This window comes from Scyliorhinus torazame, chromosome 10 (assembly GCF_047496885.1).
Source record: "Scyliorhinus torazame isolate Kashiwa2021f chromosome 10, sScyTor2.1, whole genome shotgun sequence".
Classification (NCBI taxonomy): Eukaryota; Metazoa; Chordata; class Chondrichthyes; order Carcharhiniformes; family Scyliorhinidae; genus Scyliorhinus; species Scyliorhinus torazame.
Window position 1 is genome coordinate 31,431,536 of NC_092716.1, and position 22,683 is coordinate 31,454,218.

Genomic DNA, 22,683 nt, shown 5'->3' on the forward strand with positions numbered 1-22,683 from the left:
TGTCATGCCCCACCAGTTGAGGACACATGTTTAGCCACATCAGCCCAATTTCCTCATTATATCCTTCTGCCTTTCCAAATACCTATTTGAGGTGATCACTTTGGACCTAACGAAGACAAATGGGAATACTTTCTCAATGATGAGGGACTTTGACAGGGTGCCAGACTGAACATGACTAGACAAGATAAGGGTTCATGGGGATGTGGGGAATATTATAGTACGGATTGAGTATACGTGAACAGAGCGAAAGCAGAGAGTTGGGCATCAATGGGGCTCTTTCAAGTTGGCAGGCAGTGAATAGTGGTGTCCTGCAAGGATCAATGCTCGAGCTTCAGCTATTTACGATCTGTATTCATGACTTAGATGAAGAGACAGTGAGTAATTTATCAACATTTACTGATGTTACCAAGTTAGGTCGGAAGGTAAGCCATGGGGAGGTCAGAGAGAGGTATAGACAAGTTTAAGAGGGTGGGCAACAAGAGAGCAGATGGATTATAATGTGGGGAGGTGTGAAGCTATTCATTTTGGTCATAAGAATAAATAAGCAGAATATTTTTTAAAGATGTGCAATTTGTAAGTGTCAATGTTCAAATGTGCTTGTATAGGAAATGCAGAAAGTTAGCATGCAGGTGCAGCAAGTGATCAGAAAGCAGTTGGCATCTTCGCCTTTCTTGAAGATTGGAATACAAGAATAAAGATATCTTGTTACAGTTGTGCGGTTTTGGTCTCCACATTTAAGAAAAGATATAGGCCGTGATTCTCCGACCCGACGCCGATCGGAGAATCCCCGGGAGCCGCGAGAATCGCGCCCGACGCCGGCTTCCCCATTCTCCAGCGCCGATTCTCGGGGAATTCGACCCCGGGGGGCCCCCACGGTGGCCTTGCCCGCAATCGGCGCCTATCGATCGGGGGGCGGGCTGGTTCCATGGGGGCCTATTTTACTCTGCATCCAGCCCCTGTAGGGCTCCGCCATATTGCCGGGGGCCGGCGGAGAAGGGAACTCCCGTGCATGCGTGGAAATACACCGGCCCTTCCGCGCATGCGCAGAATCTCGCCGGCTGTTCCGCACATGCGCGAACACGCGCTGGCCGTTCCGCGCCGGCTGGAGCTGCAGGGACCACTCCGGCGCCAACCTAGCCCCCTAGGAAGGGGAGCATTCCCCATTATCGGGGACCGTTGACGCCGGAGTGGTTGACGCCGCTTTTCACACCGGCATGGGGACATAGCCGCATTATTGGAGAATCCCGCCCATAGCTACGCTGGAGGTGGTACAACTAATGTTGACCAAATTGGTCCCTGGAATCAATGATGAGGGGCTGAGGAAATCAGACTTATATTATCTAGAGTTTAGAAGAATGAGAGGCAATCTCATTTGAAATCTACAAAATTCTACAGCAGCTTCATAGGGTGGATGCTGAGAGATCGTTTCCACTTGTCGGAGAAACTAAAACATGGGGCAAACTCTCAGGAAATGGTGCCAGTTAGGGCAGCTCGGTGGCGCAGTGGGATATCCCTGCTGCCTCAGGTTCGATCCCAGCTCTGGGTCACTGTCCGTGTGGAGTTTGCACATTCTCCCCGTGCTTGCGTGGGTTTCACCCCCACAAAGATGTGCAGGCTAGGTGGATAGACCATGCTAAATTGCCACTTAATTGGAACAAATTAATTGGGACACTAAATTTATTTAAATAAAGGAAATGATGCCGGTCATTTCGGACTGAGATGAGGGGAAATTACTTCAGACAAAGGGTTGTGAATCTTTGGAATTCTCTACCCCAGTGGGTTGTGGGCTCTTCATTGTTGAATACATTTAAAGCTGGTAGACAAATGTTTGGTCTCAGGGAGTTAAGGGATGTGCATTCTAACCTCCTTGTTCATCTCATGGAGGTTAGAATTTTTTTTTAAAGTGGAAAAGTGATGCTTCAGTTGCACAGACCCATGATCAGTCCTATCTGGTATACTGCGTTCATCTTTGACCCCCAAACCATAGGAAATATATAATTCCCTTGGCAGGGGTACAGCACAGACTGACACCAGAACCTAAAATGGGTAAATTATGCAGCAGGATTCACAAATACGGGGCAAAATTCTCAAGTATTGGCGCGATGTCCGCCGACCGGCGCCAAAAACGGCGCAAATCAGTCCGGCATCGCGCCGCCCCAAAGGTGCGGAATCCTCCGCATCTTGGGGGGCCGAGCCCTCACCTTGAGGGGCTAGGCCCGCGCCGGACTGACTTCCGCCCCGCCAGCTGGCGGAAAAGGCCTTTGGTGCCCCGCCAGCTGGCGCGGAAATGACATTTCCGGGCGGCGCATGCGCGGGAGCGTTAGCGGCTGCTCACGGCATCCTCGCACATGCGCTGTGGAGGGAGTCTCTTCCGCCTCCGCCATGGTGGAGACCGTGGCGAAGGCGGAAGGAAAAGAGTACCCCCACGGCACAGGCCCGCCCACGGATCGGTGGGCCCCGAACGCGGGCCAGGCCACCGTGGGGGCACCCCCCGGGGCCAGATCGCCCCGCATCCCCCCCAGGGACCCCGGAGCCTGCCCGCGCCGCCTTGTCCCGCCGGTAAGAGAGGTGGTTTAATCCACGCCAGCGGGACAGGCATTCTAGCAGCGGGACTTCGGCCCATCCGGGCCAGAGAATCGCGGGGGGGGGGGGGGGGGGGGGGGGGGGGCCGCCAACCGGCGCGGCGTGATTCCCGCCCCCGCCGAATCTCCGCTGCCGGAGAATTCGGCAACCGGCGGGGGTGGGATTCACGCCAGCTCCCGGCGATTCTCCGACCCGGCGGGGGGGGTTGGAGAATCTCGCCCCAGGTTTTTATTCTCTTGAATTGAGAAAGTTGAAGAATGATCTAATTAATAACAATAATAACCTTTTATTGTCACAAGTACGAAGTTACTGTGAAAAGCCCCTAGTCACCACATTCCGGCACCTGTTCGGGTAAACTGGTATGGGAATTGAACCCGCGCTGCTGGCCTTGTTCTGCATCACCAATCAGCTATCTAGCCCACTGAGCTAAACCAGCCCTTTGAGATGTTTAAAAGAACAAAGGAATTTTAATCAAGAAGATGAAGGTAAATGGAGGCGAGGTGCAGACCAGCCGCGATCTAACTAGACAACAAAACAGGCTCAATAATTGAATTGTTTCCTGTTTCTCGATCTTCTTAACACTAAACACTTTAGCTAAATTTTTCTTCACCCTTCCCTACTCTCTTTCATTGGCTCAGCATGCCTCTTTTGTTTTTAAATTCTGTGAAATGCTTTTGAATGTTATTCTGCATTCAAGGTGCTATACAAATGCAAGGTGTGGTTGAGCGATTTGTCCACTGCTCTGTTTCAGTTCGTACCGAAGTGTGTCTTTGACAATTCATTTCTTCTTTCTAAAATCACACACCATCTGCTGTGTAAATAAAATGCTGAATAAAGGAAACGCATAAATTCACTTCAGCAGCAGCAGTGTTTTTGTCTGTAAACTCCAGCTTTATGCAAAACACACACCAAAAAGATTGAACGACAGTCTGAAAAATTACAGAGCAAATTACAGAGGTAATTTGGAGAGATGAAGATGATGGCTTCGGAGCACATGCTTACACTGTTGCTGGAAATGGCACTAATAGAAAACTATATAACATAGCATGGACATTTGTGAAGCTGATTAAACAGATTGTTGGGTACAATTGAACCTTTGACAATGAGCAGTAAACTTAGGCTGGTGGATAGAACACCCGAAGCTTCCAGGTTCGTTTTCTTTACTTCGATTGGACAGGCTGTATAACAGGCGACCAGTCCTGCACACCAAGCTTACTGCCTGGTGCTGATACTGCAAAGACACTCTATAACACTGGTTATCACAGGGCATGCTTCTTCTGCATTCAATGTCATGACAATGATCAAACTAAACAGGCTTTTCATCAACATTATTTGAATTATCACTTGTTTCGACAGATTAGTTCAACGACCAGTTTCTTTCAAGACAGTACATGAGGTGCCTCTCTACACTTCTTTACAGGTTACTACTAACAATATACAATTATCAGTGGTTAGCACTGCTGACTCCCGGGCTCGATCCCAGCCCGGGGTCATTGTCCATGTGGAGTTTTCACATTCTCCCCATGTCTGTGTGGGTCTCACCCCCCACAACCCAAAAAGATGTGCAGGGTAGGTGAATTGTCCATGCTAAATTGTCCCTTAATTGGAAAAAAAAAAGAATTGGGTATTCTAAACTTAAAAAAACAAATGTATAATTACATTTCATGTCAAGCATTCATTGGTGCTTGTAGCCGGGGTTGGTGGTGGTTTACACAGTTTTCAGTCCCTCTTTGGTTTTCTGTGGTGGGAACACCTGAGAATGACCTTTCCCCATTAAGCCATTGCCTTGGCTGCGTCAGTACGTCGGTCAGCATGCAGTACCGGACATTCGGACTATGCCAGTCAACAGCAATCTAAATGATCAGCCCCTTATCCCATGTTCAGTATCCTGCCAAGGAGAAGCAATCCCTCAGTGTCTATCCTGCCAAGCCTTTTCGAAGTCTTGCATTCTCATTCTCATTGTCTCTCATTTTTCTAAACTCCAGAGAGTATAGGCCCAATTGGACTCGTGCTCCAGCCTGCCGCTCCCTCCCTAGCGTCATATGACAATCAAGTTGATGTGGTCTTTTTGCTGGTCAGTTTTGGTACGGCAGTCCTTGCTGCACACTCAAATTTATACAACATCTACCCCATGAATTCAAATTAGTGACACGGACATGTTCAATGTAAATTCAATCTGCTTAAATTTAGTTGGGCTACACACCCACTGAACAGATGGATAATTATAATAATAATGAATGCAAATCAGCAAACTAAACCAATTGCCATAATTCTTACCCGTCCAATGATTTTTGGGAATGGCCCTCTTTGATTCTCAGGGAACGATATGGGAGGAGCTATCAATGATCTTTTCCTTCTGTGGAGAATAGAGATGTTTCCAATCTTCAAAGCCTCCTTCGGATAGAAAAGACAGACATAACAAAAAAAGAATATTTTTAGTTTGCATCTATACATCCAAGATTTATAACCGACCACCTTTTCTGTAAAACCATGACTATTGTCAGCTGCTTATATCTGTGCAGTGGTGCTGTTGTTTGCACGGCTGTAAACTAATCACATCAGACAATAAGGAACTCGAGAAAAAAAGTGGAGATGAAACAGCCCGTATTGTTGACGGCAACTCATTAAATCAAGTTCCAGCATTTTTACTAATTCAGTTCATCATTACACTGATTTTAGCAGTTAAGCCTGTGCACAGTGTCTGTAAATAGCAGGATATGCTGCCAAGTTTAGCAATGAATTATATGGGTTATTTAATGAGTGTTAAAGGCTCATAATTCAGCAGTGACTGGGTATTAAATTAATTAGGCCTTTCATTTCAGCGAATTAATTCCTAATACACAAGTAACTCAGACATCTGGTGCTGGCAAAGTGCAGCAATCTCCAAGCCCATTGTCGCAGCCCAGAGATAACTAGTTCATCACAAAGATACAAATTATTAACAAGCAAAACTGCATTAAAAATTGATGATAACATCAAAAGTATTAAGGCTTTGAGGAAAAGGGTTGAGGATATTTAAAGATATTTAGACAAGATCTAAAGTGAATATTAGACCTTGGTGGCGATGCTCTGGCCGCGTTACACTTAATCCAAATCCTGATGTTTCGGGACAATTGCGGGAGTGGCCTGAAATGTGATTTGTGCCGAGTGCCAGTTTCCAATACTCCCGGCCTGCTCCAGCTGGCGTTATCAGTATCTTGCTCAGAAAGGGCAAGATACTGATCAGCAAGGACCTAATCAGAGCACATTTGCATTCACTTTAAACTCATCAGTGAGATTAAAGTCAAACGCAAAGGCCTCCCTGTCTGCTTTATCCACCCACTCCCACTTGCTAGTTTATATACAATTTCACTCCCCTTGAAGTTTCAATTGGCTCTGTGGTTTCACTGTTGAGGTATGCCTGGTTTTATCCCTTTGCACTTGGTCGTTTACATTGAATTTCACACCCCAATGACTTTTAGAGCCTCTTGTTTGACAGCTGAAGGTTGGCCCTCAAGGGAGGGATGGTTTTATTTGTTTTTATCGCACTTCATGGTACATTAACTCTGAAGTGCATCCTCTTTTGAGCAGAAATCCTGCCTGACCACATTTTTTTCTATAATTGCTGTCTGAGAGCAATTTTTTTAGATCCTTTTCAACCTCTGATGCTTGAACAGCATGACTGCACTGGAGGTATTTTTCCACCTTGGAAGCAGCTGGCACCACTCAAGGCATTAAAGTGCAGGGATTCCTCAATGAGGACCTTCTCGCAGTCACTGGTGTGTCCTCTGGATGGACATGATGAACTCACCGGGGGGCTAGGAAACATTTGTAGCCCCCAGGTGGTCAGGGGTGTGGCTGGATAGTGCGCTGTCCCATCCCCTAGCAACCTGGCAATGCTAGGTTGGCACGGCCAAGTGGTGAGGCTTGAAGGGGGGGGGGGACTGAGGGGGGCATTTGCTGACTCCATAACGGGGTGTCGCTCTCTTGCGGGGGCCTGATGACAGTGAATGTGAGGAAGTTTGGGGTCTTTGCCGGCATCAACGGGAGGGTCTTTGCCGGCAAAAGGTGGGGGGCTGTAGGTTTATTCTGGGATCGGAACACCCCATCTCTGCAGATCCGGCCTTGCTGGCATCTTCGGGTCCCACACGTCACATATGGGCGGCACGGGGGCACAGTAGTTAGCACTGCTCCCTCACAGTGCCAGGGACCCGGGTTTAATTGCGGCCCTAGATAACTGCCGATGTGCTGTAGTTTCCTGCCACAGTTTAAAGATGTACAGGTTCGGTAGATTGGTCATGCTATTTTACCCCTTAGATTATGAGGATAGGGGGGAGGAGTGGACCTAGGTAGAGTGCTCTTTCTGTGGGTCAGTACAGATAGAATGGGCCGAATAGCCTCCTTCGATACTTAGGGATTCTATGGTTCGATTACATTTTCGGCGTGAATCACCATAGCTCAAAAACGTTTTTTGAAATGTGGATGGATTGCGATATGGATCACGCCAGACCGCCCAGCGGGAATCGCACCTCTTTTCCACCAGAGACCACGGTCGAAATTCTCTGTAATCGGCACGATGTCCGCCGACCGGCGCCAAAAACGGCGCAAATCAGTCCGGCATCACGCCGCCCCAAAGGTGCGGAATCCTCCGCATCTTGAGCAGCCGAGCCCTAACCTTGAAGGGCTAGGCCCGCGCCGGTCTGATTTCCGCCCCGCCAGCTGGCGGGAAAGGCCTTTGGTGCCCTGCCAGCTGGCGCGGAAATGACATTGCCGGGCGGCGCATGCGCGTGAGCGTTAGCGGTCGCTCACGGCATCCCTGCGCATGCGCGGTGGAGGGGGTCTCTTCCGCCTCCGCCATGGTGGAGATCATGGTGAAGGCGGAAGGAAAAGAGTGCCCCCACGGCACAGGCCCGCCCGTGGATCGGTGGGCCCCGAGCATGGGCAAGGCCACCGTGGGGGCACCCCCCGGGGCCAGATCGCCCCGCGCCCCCCCCCCCCCAGGAGCCCGGAGCCTGCCCGCGCCGCCTTGTCCCGCCGGTAAGAGAGGTGGTTTAATCCACGCCGGCGGGACAGGCCTTCCAGCAGCGGGACTTCGGCCCATCCGGGCCGGAGAATCGCCGGGGGGGGGGGGGGGGGGCCGCCAACCGGCGCGGCGCGATTGCCGCCGAATCTCCGGTGCCGGAGAATTTGGCAACCAGCGGGGGAGGGATTCACGCCAGCATCTGCCGATTCTCCGACCCGGCGGGGGGTCGGAGAATCCCGCCCCACAACTTTAACATTTTTTGGGCGAATTGCGCCTTTAAATTTACTTGCATTTTTCTTTAAATTTCAGTGGGTAAAACAAGCTCTAAAAATATGATCTAGTACAATTGCAGTTTGTGAATCAATGCTCCATTTGTAAACATACTGTACTAATAAGAATTTGGTCACACATCCCTCAATTTTCTTTTTTGAACAGCAGGTTTCTAAAATCCATCCGACACTGTCTAAACAGTGCTGAAAACTTTAGAAAACTCTTCGCCTCTAGAGCAGGTACTGAACACAAGCAATTCAATTAGTTTCATCTTTGCAAAAATTGTTTCACTTGTTTATTGAATCACGTTAATCTAGGAATGAAACATCCTTGGGTAGAAAATGAACACAGCAAACAATAAGTGATTCCTCCATAAAAGGATAAATAAATGAACTTCCACTTGCACACTGCCTTGTATGCCCTGAGTATGTCCCAAAGCCAATAATCTAATTTGAAGCGTAGCCTCTATTGTAATGTGGGGAAATATGTCAGAAACTTGTATGCGGCAACATCAACAGTGAGTTAAATCACAAGATGATACGTTTTAATGGTGATTACGAAGGGATTAATGTTGGAAAAGGCACCAGGAGAACTTTTCCTCAAAATGTGTTTTACATCCGTCTAACTGGGCAGAGGGGGCAATGTTATCATTTTTAACTAAGTGTCAGATTAGAAAAGCGTTGTGTAGCTCACTGGCCCACTGCTGTTTTTCCTGACAAATTTTGACAGGAGGCGGCTACAATGATGTCAGTCTGGTGGGACGCCACAGTGGCAAGCACTGCTGCCTCACAGCGGTAGGGATCCGGATTTGATTCCGACCTGGGGTGACTGTGTGGAGTTTGCACATTCTCCCCTTGTCTGCGGGGATTTCCTCCAGGTGCTCCAGTTTCCTCCCACAGTCCGAAGATGTGCAGGTTAGATGGATTGGCCATGTTGAATTGCCCCTTGGTGTGCAGGGATGTGCAGGTCAGGCTAAGGGGTTAGGGCAGGATGAGCAGGGGAATGGACCTGGGTGGAGTGCTCTTTAGGAGGGTTAGTGCAGATTCAATGGGCCAAATGGCTTCTTTCTGCACTGTAGGGAATCTATGATCAGAGCCCACCCCATCAGCAACCTTGGCCTTCAAGAGAACAAGGCCCCCTTTTAAAGTGCGCTCTGATCTAAAAACATAGGGAGGCACTGCTGGAGCCACTGCCGGGGTACTGCTCAAACATGACCCTTTACCCCCCACTGGAGACTGTACTTAGCTGTGCACCCCCTGGCTGGTTCTCTTCACCAGGTCTCCGTTTGTCAGGACCAGTTGTAAACCCTGCCGATGTCAAGTCAGCTGGGGCTGGGGGGATAGGATCCTTGTGAGGGGGTGATATAGCGGGCTAATGATATGTTAGTGTATGATAGTGGAATTCGCGACCTTTCATGATGAGAACCCCATTATATCATTGGTGCAGGGGGGAGGGGGGGCGACGACAATTGGAACGCTTTTGGGGTCTCCCATTCGAATCTCCGTTCCAGTGGTTTATCCGCTCACTGAAAATAAGGGTGGCAATCAACCCAGAATCTTGAATTAATGTCTTATCTGACTAAATGTCTGCCTTAATACTATGCACTATGATGTAAATCCAGATAATGTCCATAAACCCAGGAGTGAAGCTTGAATTTGCAGTCTTCCGATTATTTGACAGTAGAACTATCTTTGTTAATAGTGAAGACGACAATGCTTCCAATGACAGGCTGGTTTCTTATTCATTGGTCCAATAATACAAGTTATTATTGTTAAAATGGACAGGTTTTTGAAATAGTATAAATTTTCTGGAAAAAATTAAGTACAAAACAAGGTGTATGGTGGAATACTGTTTTGTTAACAGTTGTTTAATATGCACTCATGTACACATCTTACTATGAATTAAGAGTTAAATTGATGGCATCATAAAAGAACATTGAAAAATGTAGAAATCTAGGTTTTCATCGAATCATAGAATTTACAGTGCAGAAGAAGGCCATTCGGCCCATCGAGTCTACACCGGCCCTTGGAAAGAGCATCCCACTTAAGCCCACGCCTCCACCTTATCCCCGTAACCCAGTCAACCCACCTAACCTACAGGAGACCAAGGAGCAATATAGCATGGCCAATACACCTAACCTGCGCACCTTTGGACTGTGGGAGGAAACCGGAGCACCCTGAGGAAACCCACGCAGACGCGGGGAGGAAGTGCAAACTCCACGCAGACAGTCACTCAACGCCGGAATTGAACCCGGGTTCCTGGCGCTTTGAGTCAGCAGTGCTAACCAATGTGCCACCATGCTGCCCCAGTAGAACGATTTTATATAAAGATCCTGGGGGCGGCCTGTGGGGGGGGTGAGGGGGGATCCTGCACCGGGGGGTACCTCAAATGTGGGGTGGCCCACGATCGGTTCCCACCGATCGTCGGGCCGTCCTCTCTGAAGGAGGACCTCCTTCCTTGCGCGGCCCCGCAAGATCCGTCAGACATCTTCTTGCGGGGCGGACTGAGAGAGGACGGCAACCACGCATGCGCGGGTTGGCGCCGGCCAACCTGCGCATGCGCGGATGACGCCCGTTATGCGGCGCCGGCCGCGCCATCTATGCGGCGCCGCCTTTACGCGGGCGACAAGGCCTGGCTCGTGTAGATGACGCGGCCCCGATCCTGGCCCATTGTCAGGGCCTGAATCGGTCGGGACCGGGGCCGTTTCGCACTGTCGTGAACCTCGACGGTGTTCACGACGGCGCGGCCACTTCGGCGCGGGAGTGGAGAATCCCGCCGCCTGTGTTACCTGTAAGGCCCAGACTGGAATTGTTAGTTTCTTGACAATTAATATACTTAGATGGAATCATGGGGTGAGATTCTCTGGCCTTCTCTGTGGTGTGTTTCCTACGGGATCTTCTGGTCCCGCTGCTGTCAATGGAATTTCCCATTTAATCCATCCCATGTCGCTGGAAAACCCGTGGCTGGATAGCACCGTCGGGGGCACCAGAAGATCTCGCCAGCATGAACAGCCGGAAGATCTCGCCCTTCGACAGATATTCTATCATTGATTTTAATTAAATGCTAAGTTGCTGACATCGCACTAGAAACCAAATGATAGATATGTCTTTTAACGTCTGTTAAAATATACAATTGCAATGTATGAGATTCACAAAAGGAAATCCAGAGATTGTTTTCAAATCGTGGTTGAACTTAAATGAGTTTTGAACAAGAAAATATCATCAAGCCTGTATCATTTCTCGGAGATGTCTCTCAGTCCTAATATTGCTCAAAATCTGTGTGAACTTCTACCTGTGTGCTAGGTTTTTTGTTAAAATATACCCCTTTCATTTTCCATCTTTGCTGAGGTACTCTTCATTGTTCAGGTATGTTCAGGGTTCAAATATACATAAACTTACATGCAGTAACTTGCATCTTCTATTATTTGGCTCCATCCTCCAATTGCTTTTGATTTTGTTCAGAGATATTAATCTCTTTACTCCAACGGTAAGAGCGGGAGGGACTCCTGGTCAGTCACGTTTGGTATGGAGTGACGCCACTCAAACTAAATGCCTTCAGCAACAGTCTAGCAACCTGTTCCAGAATAAAATTTGCTATGGGAACAAAGTTTCCCTTGTAATAATAATAATCGCTTATTGTCACGAGTAGGCTTCAATGAAGTTACTGTGAAAAGCCCCTAGTCGCCACATTCCGGCACCTGTTTGGGGAGGCCGGTACGGGAATTGAAACTGCGTTGCTGGCATTGTTCTGCATACAAGCCACTTGTTTAGCCCACTGTGCTAAACCAGCCCCACTAATGCACAACTAGATGTGGGGACTGAAGCAACAGCAATAATCTCTCAATGTGCCGGTGCCATGTGATAGCGAGGCTAGGAATAGGGAGAGAGTGCAGTTGAACACGTGGCTGCAGGAATGGTGTAGGAGGGAGGGCTTCAGGTATTTGGATAATTGGAGCGCATTCTGGGGAAGGTGGGACCTGTACAAGAAGGACGGGTTGCATCTGAACCAGAGGGGTACCAATATCCTGGGAGGGAGGTTTTCTAGAACTCTTCGGGAGGGTTTAAACTAATTTGGCTGGGGAATGGGAACCGGATTTGTAGTCCATTAACTAAGGCAGCCGGTGTTCAGGATGTCAAAGCGTGTAGTGAGGCAGTGGGGAAGGTAATACGGACAAAGAAGAGTACTTGCAGGCACGGAGATGGGTTGAAGTGTGTGTAAACTTCAACGCAAGAAGCATCAGGAATAAGGTGGGTGAACTTAAAGCATGGATCTGTACTTGGGACTACGATGTTGTGTCTATCATGGAAACATGGATAGAAGAAGGGCAGAAATGGTTGTTCGAGATTCCTAGTTACAGATGTTTCAATAAGATTAGGGAGGGTGGTAAAAGAGGTGGGGGGGGGTGGCATTGTTAATTAGAGATAGTATAACAGATGCAGAAAGGCAGTTCGAGGAGGATCTGCCTACTGAGGTAGTATGGGTTGAAGTCAGGAATAGGAAAGGAGCAGTCACCTTGTTGGGAGTTTTCTATAGGCCCCCCAATAGCAGCAGAGATGTGGAGGAACAGATTGGGAAACATATTTTGGAAAGGTGAAGAAGTCACAGGGTAGTAGTCATGGGTGGCTTCAACTTCCCAAATATTGAGTGGAAACTCTTTGGATCAAATAGTTTGGATGGGGTGGTGTTTGTGCAGTGTGTCCAGGAAGCTTTTCTAACACACTATGTAGATTGTCCGACCAGAGGGGAGGCTATATTGGATTTGGTACTTGGTAATGAACCAGGACAAATGATAAATTTGTTAGTGGGGGAGCATTTTGGAGATAATGACCTGTGACTTTCACTTTAGTAATGGAGAGGGATAGGTGCGTGCAACAGGGCAAGGTTTACAATTGGGGGGAAGGGTAAATACGATGCTGTCAGACAAGAACTGAAGTGCATAAGTTGGGAACATAGGCTGTCAGGGAAGGACACAATTGAAATGTGGAACTTGTTCAAGGAACTGATACTACGTGTCCTTGATATGTATGTCCCTGTCAGGCAGGGAATCGATGGTCGAGTGAGGGAACCATGGTTGACAAGAGAGGTTGAATGTCTTGTTAAGAGGAAGAAGGAGACTTATGTAAGGCTGAGGAAACAAGGAACAGACAGGGCATTGGAGGGATACAAGATAGCCAGGAGGGAACTGAAGAAAGGGATTAGGAGAGCTAAGAGAGGGCATGAAAAATCTTTGGCGGGTTGGATCAAGGAAAACCCCAAGGCCTTTTACACATATGTGAAAACATTTCATAGAATTTACAGTGCCGAAGGAGGCCATTCAGCCCATCGAGTCTGCACCGGCTCTTGGAACGAGCACCCTACCCAAGGTCAACACCTCCACCCTATCCCCATAACCCAGTAACCCCACCCAACACGAAGGGTAATTTTGGACACTAAGGGCAATTTATCATGGCCAATCCACCTCACCTGCACATCTTTGGACTGTGGGAGGAAACCGGAGCACTCGGAGGAAACCCACGCACACACGGGAAGGATGTGCAGACTCCGCACAGACAGTGACCCAAGCCGGAATCGAACCTGGGACCCTGGAGCTGTGAAGCAATTGTGCTATCCACAATGCTACCGTGCTGCCCCAAAAATATGAGAATGACTAGAGCGAAGATTGGTCCGATCAAGGACAGTAGCGGGAGATTGTGTATTGAGTCTGAAGACATAGAAGAGGTCTTGAACGAGTACTTTTCTTCAGTATTTATGAATGACAGGGGCCATATTGTTGGAGGGGACAGTGTGAAACAGACTGGTAAGCTCGAGGAGATACTTGTTAGGAAGGAAGATGTGTTGGGCATTTTGAAAAACTTGAGGATAGATAAGTCCCACGGGCCTGACGGGATATATCCAAGGATTCTATGGGAAGCAAGAGATGAAATTGCAGAGCCATTGGCAATGATCTTTTCGTCCTCACTGTCAACAGGTGTGGTACCAGGGGATTGGAGAGTGGCAAATGTTGTGCGCCTGTTCAGAAAAGGGAATAGGGATAACCCTGGGAATTACAAGCCAGTTAGTCTTACTTCTGTGGTAGGCAAAGTAATGGAATGGGTACTGAGGGATAGGATTTCTGAGCATCTGGAAAGACGCTGCTTGATTAGGGATAGTCAGCACGGGTTTGTGAGGGGTAGGTCTTGCCTCACAAGTCTTATTGAATTCTTTGAGGAGGTGACCAAGCACGTGGATGAAGGTAAAGCAGTGGATGTAGTGTACATGGATTTTAGTAAGCATTTGATAAGGTTCCCCATGGTGGGCTTATGCAGAAAGTAAGGAGGCATGGGATAGTGGGAAATTTGGCCAGTTGGATAACGAACTGGCTAACCGATAGAAGTCAGAGAGTGGTGGTGGATGGCAAATATTCAGCCTGGAGCCCAGTTACCAATGGAGTACTGCAGGGATCGGTTCTGGGTCCTCTGCTGTTTGTGATTTTCATTAATGGCTTGGATGAGGGAGTTGAAGGGTGGGTCAGTAAATTTGCAGACGATACGAAGATTGGTGGAGTTGTGGATAGTGAGGAAAGCTGTTGTCGGCTGCAAAGAGACATAGATAGGATGCAGAGCTGGGCTGAGAAGTAGCAGATGGATTTTAACCCTGAAAAGTGTGAGGTTGTCCATTTCAGAAGGACAAATATGAATGCGTAATACAGGGTTAACGATAGGGTTCTTGGCAATGTGGAGGAGCAGAGAGATCTTGGGGTCTATGTTCATACATCTTTGAAAGTTGCCACTCAAGTGGATAGAGCTGTGAAGACGGCCTATGGTGTCCTCGCGTTCATTAGCAGAGGGATTGAATTTAAGAGCCGTGAGGTGATGATACAGCTGTACAAAACCTTGGTAAGGCCACATTTGGAGTACTATGTGCAGTTCTGGTCGCCTCATTTTAGGAAGGATGTGGAAGCTTTGGAAAAGGGTCAAAGGAGATTTACCAGGATGTTGCCTGGAATGGAGAGTAGGTCTTACGAGGAAAGGTTGAGGGTGCTAGGCCTTTTCTCATTAGAACGGAGAAGGATGAGGGGCGACTTGATAGAGGTTTACACGATGATCAGGGGAATAGATAAAATCGACAGTCAGAGACTTTTTCCCGGGTAGAACAAACCATTACAAGGGGACATAAATTTAAGGTGAATGGTGGAAGATATAGGGGGGATGTCAGAGGTAGGTTCTTTACCCAGAGTGTAGTGAGGGCATGGAATGCACTGCCTGTGGAAGTAGCTGTATCGGAAACATTAGGGACCTTCAAGCGGCTATTGGATAGGTACATGGATTATGGTAGAATGATGGGGTGTGGACTGATTTGTACTTAATCTAGAACAAAAGTTCGGCACAACATCGTGGGCCGAAGAGCCTGTTCTGTGCTGTATTTTGTATGTTCTATGTTCTATGTAACCCATAACCTGGCCACATAGCTGCTGTCAGTAGCAAATTTTGGAGTAACACAGGACGTACCAGCCACATTATGAATGGTAGAGGAAAAGGAAGGACAAATTCCATGTGCATAATTGCATTTGGCACTACAATCTGGGCAGGACTTTTTAAAATTATACCGACTTGTCAGTTTTCAATCCAATCAGCTTCCCAAGAAGGACTTTATTAAAAATTGATTGCCAGCAATTGAAACTGGATTGGAAAAGGGGAGTAAGCCACAGGAAACCTTGAAAAATGAATGATAATTTAGAAACACCAAAGAAAATTAGTTTCATTATAGGTCCCACTGTACAAAGAGTGCAAGACGTCATTCGAATTTTAACTTGAGGTAAAAATCAAGCAGGAGGAGACTGAGACAGATGGGAAACTGTCCTGAGCTCAGAAAGGTGAGTGTGGTGATATGCACATGCCCAGTAATGTATATAGTTATCCAATACTGCATATAGTTATCGATACAACCTCCAACCAGCAGGTGGTGATAGAGATCCACCATGTGACTCCAGAGTGGGTAGTAAGTCGTGCTAGAGGATAGTCACATCAGAAGTAGCTCCAGGAGAATTCACTCAATTCAGTTATTCGTTACCATTTGTATCATTGTTCGTTATTTATCTTTCCACGTGCTCATTTTGATAATAAACTATCTTACTAGTCAAAGCATTAGATGTTCTGTGTGCATCCTTACCACGGCCACAACACAAAAGATAACAATGTGGCCGGGCAATTTTAACCCCTGGGCCTCACCTGCATGTTCCGAATTATTTGAGCCCACAAAACCGATGGAAGGTGAAAGCTCGGCGGCAGGCAGAAAAATGCCATTGCTAGGAGTGCACTCAGATAAGAAGAGGAGTTTCGGGAGGGCCTTGCGAACAGTGGTGGCTCAGGTATGTGGGACAGGGGAGACCTACAGGACAATTTAATCCTAATTTGTCTGGTTGCAATCTGATGGGATTGGTTGCTGCTGCCTACCCAGAGGGGTTAAGAATAAAACTGTCCACTCATAACTTTAATCAATGGGGCCCAGAGGTGCACCCCTGGCTTTCCTAGCCCTACAAGGAAAGCAAAATAAAAGTTTTAAAAACCTACCTCTTTGAGCAGTTTTCTGTCCTTGCCCATTCCTCCCACTTCACGTAAGCAGATAAACTGCAGCAGCGTCCCTGTTTGGGTACTCTTTAAAATAGCAGTTGGGCCCAAATGCTCTCATCAGAGCCTGATATGCATAGTTAAAGGACAGCACCATGGTTTCCTGCAGCACCCCTCACATTTGGTAAAACGAGGAGGTCGCAATGGATGACAGTTGGAAGGGAGTGAGACAGTGACAGTTAAGCCTCCAAGACGAGTTAAATTGCTCGGTCAACTGGTTTGTGCCCATATTATTTGCAGCAGAAATTAAGACGATGGTCATGTTTGCTTGGTGTGACAGCCGCTTACCCTCAGTTATCCAAGAAGGATTTGCAGCAGATTAAAATTGCTCCTTTCGCTCCGACGGCAAGGGTCTTGCCAGTCGTAAGTCAATAAATTTGAGCAATTAGGTAGCTTCATATCAAACAGTTCCACTATTGAAATCTGCCAGAACTTTCATGTGTTGCTTGGATTTCTGCACGGTTGTGAAACAAATTTTAAAAGGTCGTTGACTGACAGTTTTAAAATGCAATGTTATAACATCCAATGGCGTAGCTGTATTTGTGTGCTCAAATGAGATTTACTGTTAGCTCAGCTGGTGTAATTATTTGGCTCTGCTGATGTGTGTTAATCCTATGAGACAGGAGGTACTTAGTGTCAAAATCATAATTTGTTTTTAGTCACTAAGGGTATTAAGGCACTAGTGTACTTTAATTTGGTGTTATTGATGGCAGATTTGCTAATACTGTTATTTTACACCTAACAAATAAATTAAAGAAAATGTGCAGTGACATTTCTATTGCTCCGCCGTGGCAGCAATGGGATTTTATTTTCGTAGAATTACTGCTTGCCTCTTGCATTTTAACCACATTTGCAAACAATCATTGTAGCCACTGTCACAACTGCTAATATACCTGTGTCCGGGGCATATTTGGATATATCTGTGAGAAACGATTGCCGTACTTATGCTCAGTGACCTACAGGTCAGTAATGCCCCTGATGTTAAAATTTGCATGCTTATTTACAGATCCCTTGTGGATTCACTCCTCCCCGTCTCTGTAATGCTCTTCAACCCTGCAAACCTCAGGGATATCCGTGTTCTACCAATTGTGGCCTCTGACACAGTGGGTTAGCACTGTTGCTTCACACCACCAGGGTTCCGGGTTCAATTCCCGGCTTGGGTTACTGTCTGTACGTTCTCCGGGTGCTCCCGGTCTTCCCACAAGTCCCAAAGGACAGTGCTTGTTAGGTGAACTGGACATTCTGAGTGCCCCTCCTTGTACCCGAACAGTTGCCGGAGTGTGGCGACTAAGGGATTTTCACAGTAACTTCATTGCAGTGTTAATGTAAGCCGACTTGTGACAATAAAGATTATTATTATTATTCCCAAACTTAATCTCTTCAGCATTGTCGGCAATGTCTTCAGCTGCCAAGGTCCAAAGCTCTGGAGCCCCCTCTCTGAACCTCCCCACCATACTAAGAGCACCAATTTTATGGGATAACACTTCTGAGAAATGTTTTGGGGGACATTTTACTGTGTTATAGCTCCTAGATAAGTATAAGTTGTTGTTGTAATCACCTGTGATTTCCAACACAGGTAATTCCAATCTAAATCAAGCTTCTAAATCAGCTTCTAGATAGGGAGGGAGGAACCATAATCGGCTGCACAGCAGCACCGTCATTGGTCTCAAGAACGGAATCAACGCATGCCTAAAATGGTATGTAATATCGCATCTCAAACAGATTATTTTAAAATGGAGGGGGAATAAGTAACGGAGAGGGAATAAGTAACAGATAACAGCTATTGTGCCTGGGTCCACAGATGCTGCCAGGCCAGGTGGGTTTTCCCAGCATTCTCCTTTTTCATTTCAGATTTCCAACATCTGCAGTATTTTGCTTTTATTTTAGCTATTCTTCTCCACTTCCTCTTCTTATTTTATGTTCTGGTTACATTTGCTCTATGTGACGTATTAAAGGTGGAACACAAATGCAGATTTTCAAAATGCAAATTATTAATATGCAGGATACAAATCTGGTGGCAACAGGAGCTCATTATTAGATGCAACCTTAAAGGAGGGCAACACATTTAAAAAAACCAAATTGCTGGTCAGGATTATGGGCGGCATTCCCCGGCCTCCCTGCAGTGCATGTTTCCTGACGCGCCATTTACCGCTGGCGGAATTCTCTGTTCCTGCTACCATCAACGGGAATCTCCATTGAAGCCACCCTATGCCACCGGAAAACCCGCGGGGACCAGAGACTTCCGCCGCTGGTCAACGGTCAGAACCGGCCGGAGAAACAAGAATAAAATGAGAGTTTTGTGTTTACTTTGCAAGACTCCGCCCTGACAGAACCTTGTTAGCTGAAGGTGTAAATCGGAAGATAGAGCTAGAGAGCAGATTCTTAAACTGTCACTCCCATTGAGCAAGACCTCACTCTGCGTTGTTTATCGTAGGATAAGTCCCCTTGCAAAATTACCCTATATGTGCAGAAGATCTCATTTAGGAACAATCTTTTCCGCTGCCAAACATTTCACTTCCGTTTCTGTCGCAATGCCTATGTAAGAGAGAGTCGCAAAACTATTTCTGAATCTGAACTGATCCAATAAGGATAGCGTGGGCTTAAATTGAACTCAAGACAGCAGGTCTACCTGTTCCATGCGCAATAAACTGGAATCCAAGTTCAGATGTAATCCACTGAATTTTGGACCACAGCCAAGTGGACAAATCTGCCATCAAATTCAATATTACAAGAAAACGTCTGTCCCTAATTGGTTTCCGAATTGGCTTGAATATCCTGCAATTGAAGTTGTATTACATAGACATAGAACATACAGTGCAGAAGGAGGCCATTCGGCCCATCGAGTCTGCACCGACCCACATTAATCCCTCACTTCCACCTTATCCCCGCAACCCAATAACCCCTCCCTTATGGACACTACGGGTAATTTAGCATGGCCAATCCACCTAACCTGCACGTCTTTGGACTGTGGGAGGAAACCGGAGCACCCGGAGGAAACCCACGCGGACACGGGGAGAACGTGCAAACTCCGCACAGACAGTGACCCAGCAGGGAATCGAACCTGGGACCCTGGCGCTGTGAAGCCACAGTGCTAATCACTTGTGCTACCGTGCTGCCCTAAGGATCTAAACCGCAACATCATGCGGGAGCATTACCCGATACCAAAACGTGAAGAGTTGACCAGTGAGATGGCTCATGCCAGATTCTTTACTAAGCTGGACGCCTCCAAGGGTTTTTGGCAAATACAGCTGGACGCATCCAGTCGCAAGCTGTGCACGTTCAACACCCCGTTCGGTTGCTACTGCTACAACCGGATGCCTTTTGGGATCATTTCTGCCTCCGAAGTATTTCACCGCATCATGGAGCAGATGATCGAGGGCGTGCGAGTATACGTTGACGATATAATTATCTGGTCCACAACGCCCGTCTCAAGAAGGTATTCCAGAGAATGGTCTCCAGCTCAACAGGGCCAAGTGCTCATTTGGTCAATCGGATATTAAGTTCCTGGGTGACCACATCTCGCAGCAGGGCGTGCGGCCAGACCCCGACAAGGCCTTGGCGATCAACGCCATGAAGACCCCGGAGGACAAGAAGGCGATCCTCCGCTTCCTCGGGATGGTCAACTTACTTGGGAAATATTTTTCTGGAGTGATAGTGGTTGTTTAAGCTCTTCCCGCCCCTTTGCCCTTCGAATTACTCCTAGTCTCGAGATGCTTTTTGTGTCTTCTACTGTGAAGACAGATACAAAATACTTGTTCAAAGTCTTTGCCATTCCTTTGTTTCCATTATTAAATTCCCCAATCTCACCCTCTACTGGACCAAAGTCTACGTTAGCTACTTGATGTGTTGGGTACTCTGCTACACAGACGAACCAACACGGTTGCGAATGGTACAACTCAGTTTTATTACTAACATTTATTTACAGTGATAAACTGGTTATTGAAGTTTGATCATAACCCGAGAATCTGTGGACCTATTCCTAATACTATCTAATCGTGGCACTCAGCACATGGTGGATATCTGAGTGGCTTGCTGTGAGCTCTGTGCCCTGAGCTGTCTCCTGCTGGAATGCCCAGGAAGTGTCGTGTTCCCTGTTTTGTACTGTGTATGCTCTTGCCTGTGATTGGCTGTGGTGTTGTGTGTGTGTTGATTGGTCCGTTGATCTGTCCATCAGTATGTATGTATGTTTGTACTATGATGTTTACCTGAATATCATGACACTACTCTTTTCCTTTTTATATATTTGTAGATGCTCTTACTGTCTGTTTTTTATATTCTCATAGAATCATAGAATCTACAGTGCAGAAGGAGGCCATTTGGCCCATTGAGTCTGCACCGGCCCTTAAAAAGAGCACGCTACTCAAGTCCACGTATCTACCCTAACCCCGCAACCCAGTAACCCCCACTTAACCTTTTTTGGACACTAAGGGCAATTTTGCATGGCCAATCCACCTAACCCGCACATCTTTGGACTGTGGGAGGAAACCCACGCACATGGAGGAAACCCACGCACACGTGGGGAGAACGTGCAGACTCCACACAGACAGTGACCCAGCGGGCAATCGAACCTGGAGCTGTGAATCAACTGTGCTAACCACTATGCTACCATGCAGCCCAGTTTACTATGCCAGTAACTGTGCTCGTTTATTCTCATATTCTAATTTCTCTTTTTTAAGTCAGCCTTTGCTGGTTTCTAATCTTCTGGAAGCCTATAGTATGCCTTTTATTTCAATTTAATGCCATTATAAACTTCCTTAGCTAGCCCTGGATGATATATCCTTCTCATCGAGTCTTTCTTTCTCAATGGAATATATCGTTGTTGAGATTTATAAAATATTTCCTTAAATATCTGTTGCTGCTTCTCCATCATCTTACCTTTTTAGACTATTTCTCCAGTGCACTGTACCAAGTCTGTCTTCACAACTTCATAATTGGATTAGTCTAATCTTTAGGAAGATTAAAATCATGTAATGGTAAAGTCTCCATAGTCCCAGATGACCATAGGCTGCTTTCCCCTTTGAGGGAGAGAGCTGACTGGTGGTGATTTAACCTGAGGATCACCACATCTTAGGTGACGGGCAAGATTGAGAAGACGGGCCTTCATGAATAACTTATGATCATTGGAGCTCCTTTCTTACAAGCTCCTATTATTTTTTGGTGTTGACGTCATTGTCAGTCCCTGAAAATGAGGATTATGTCTGCCAGGCTTCATGCATTGCGTGTCCTCAGGTGATTCAGCAGGCCAATCCTGGAGCAGAGGCCAATCCAGGTCTTTGCATGGAGGACAGGCATTTCCCTCAGGAATGAGGTTATATAGCTTGTATTCTGCTCTTTCTCTTCCTGCCTTTGTCACTTCTCCACACTACAGTTTAAAAGGTCAGTTCCCAGCTATATTGCAGTTTGTTGGGTGAAGCACCACCATATGTAAGAGTTTGAAGCAGGTTCCTCCGATAGACCAGTGTCAATTTGTCACCTTAGCAATGAGGCTTACCAAGTATCCTTTAAGGCTTTCACTGTCCTCCTTTAACTAGACTTGTTGCACGTTTGGACACAGAGTTTCGGTTGACATTACGTTCACAGAGGGTAGGACATGGGGGGTGGCATGCAGGGGTGCATTAGAACAGTAAAGTCTAAAAGTAATACTATATTTATGTGGATTTCAATAGCATATCAGCTGATGCAGGAATACACTTAGCGGATGTGATGAAGATGGAAATAGACAGTTTTAGCGATGTATGACTGGCTGTACATCTTGTAAGGGTCTTTCCTGTTTATTCCCTCATTTCCCCTTTCTTTAATTTTGTTGCTTTCATTTTTGATCCATGGGTGATTAATGGACATGTATCTTTAAGTCAAGCAGTAGAGAGATGAGGAATTCATAGGTTTCAGGACAGAACACTTTGCTAGTTTCAACAGGAGCTTCAAATGTTTTGACAGGAGAGAGAGAGAGAGAGGGAGATGATTGGGACTTTGTTTGAATGATTGTATGATGGCCAATAAAATGGCCAAAAGGCCGTACTCTGCCCTGTAACAGGTGGTGATTGGATCCTATCCCAGTGGGATGGTACTCAGAGACTTCAGGGAGCAGTTGAGTCCTAGACAGTGAAAGACAAGGACCTTCTTTTCTCTCCTCCAGAAAGGCCATGAGTGCTGGATTTCTGAAGTTGCAGAGAACGTGAATGAATTAATCTGCAGGGAAAGCATTACAAGCTGTAAACAAAG

At 46.9% G+C, this 22,683-nt stretch overlaps 1 protein-coding gene across 1 annotated transcript in view; it reads right to left on the minus strand.

The window, feature by feature from the left end:
* LOC140384795 (cadherin-13-like) overlaps positions 1-22,683 on the minus strand; it is a 971,948-nt gene that overhangs the window by 455,422 nt on the left and 493,843 nt on the right. The window contains exon 4 of the mRNA XM_072466785.1: positions 4,861-4,977. Within this exon, the coding sequence (XP_072322886.1) occupies positions 4,861-4,977 (117 nt within the window). The remainder of the gene's footprint in view (positions 1-4,860; positions 4,978-22,683) is intronic.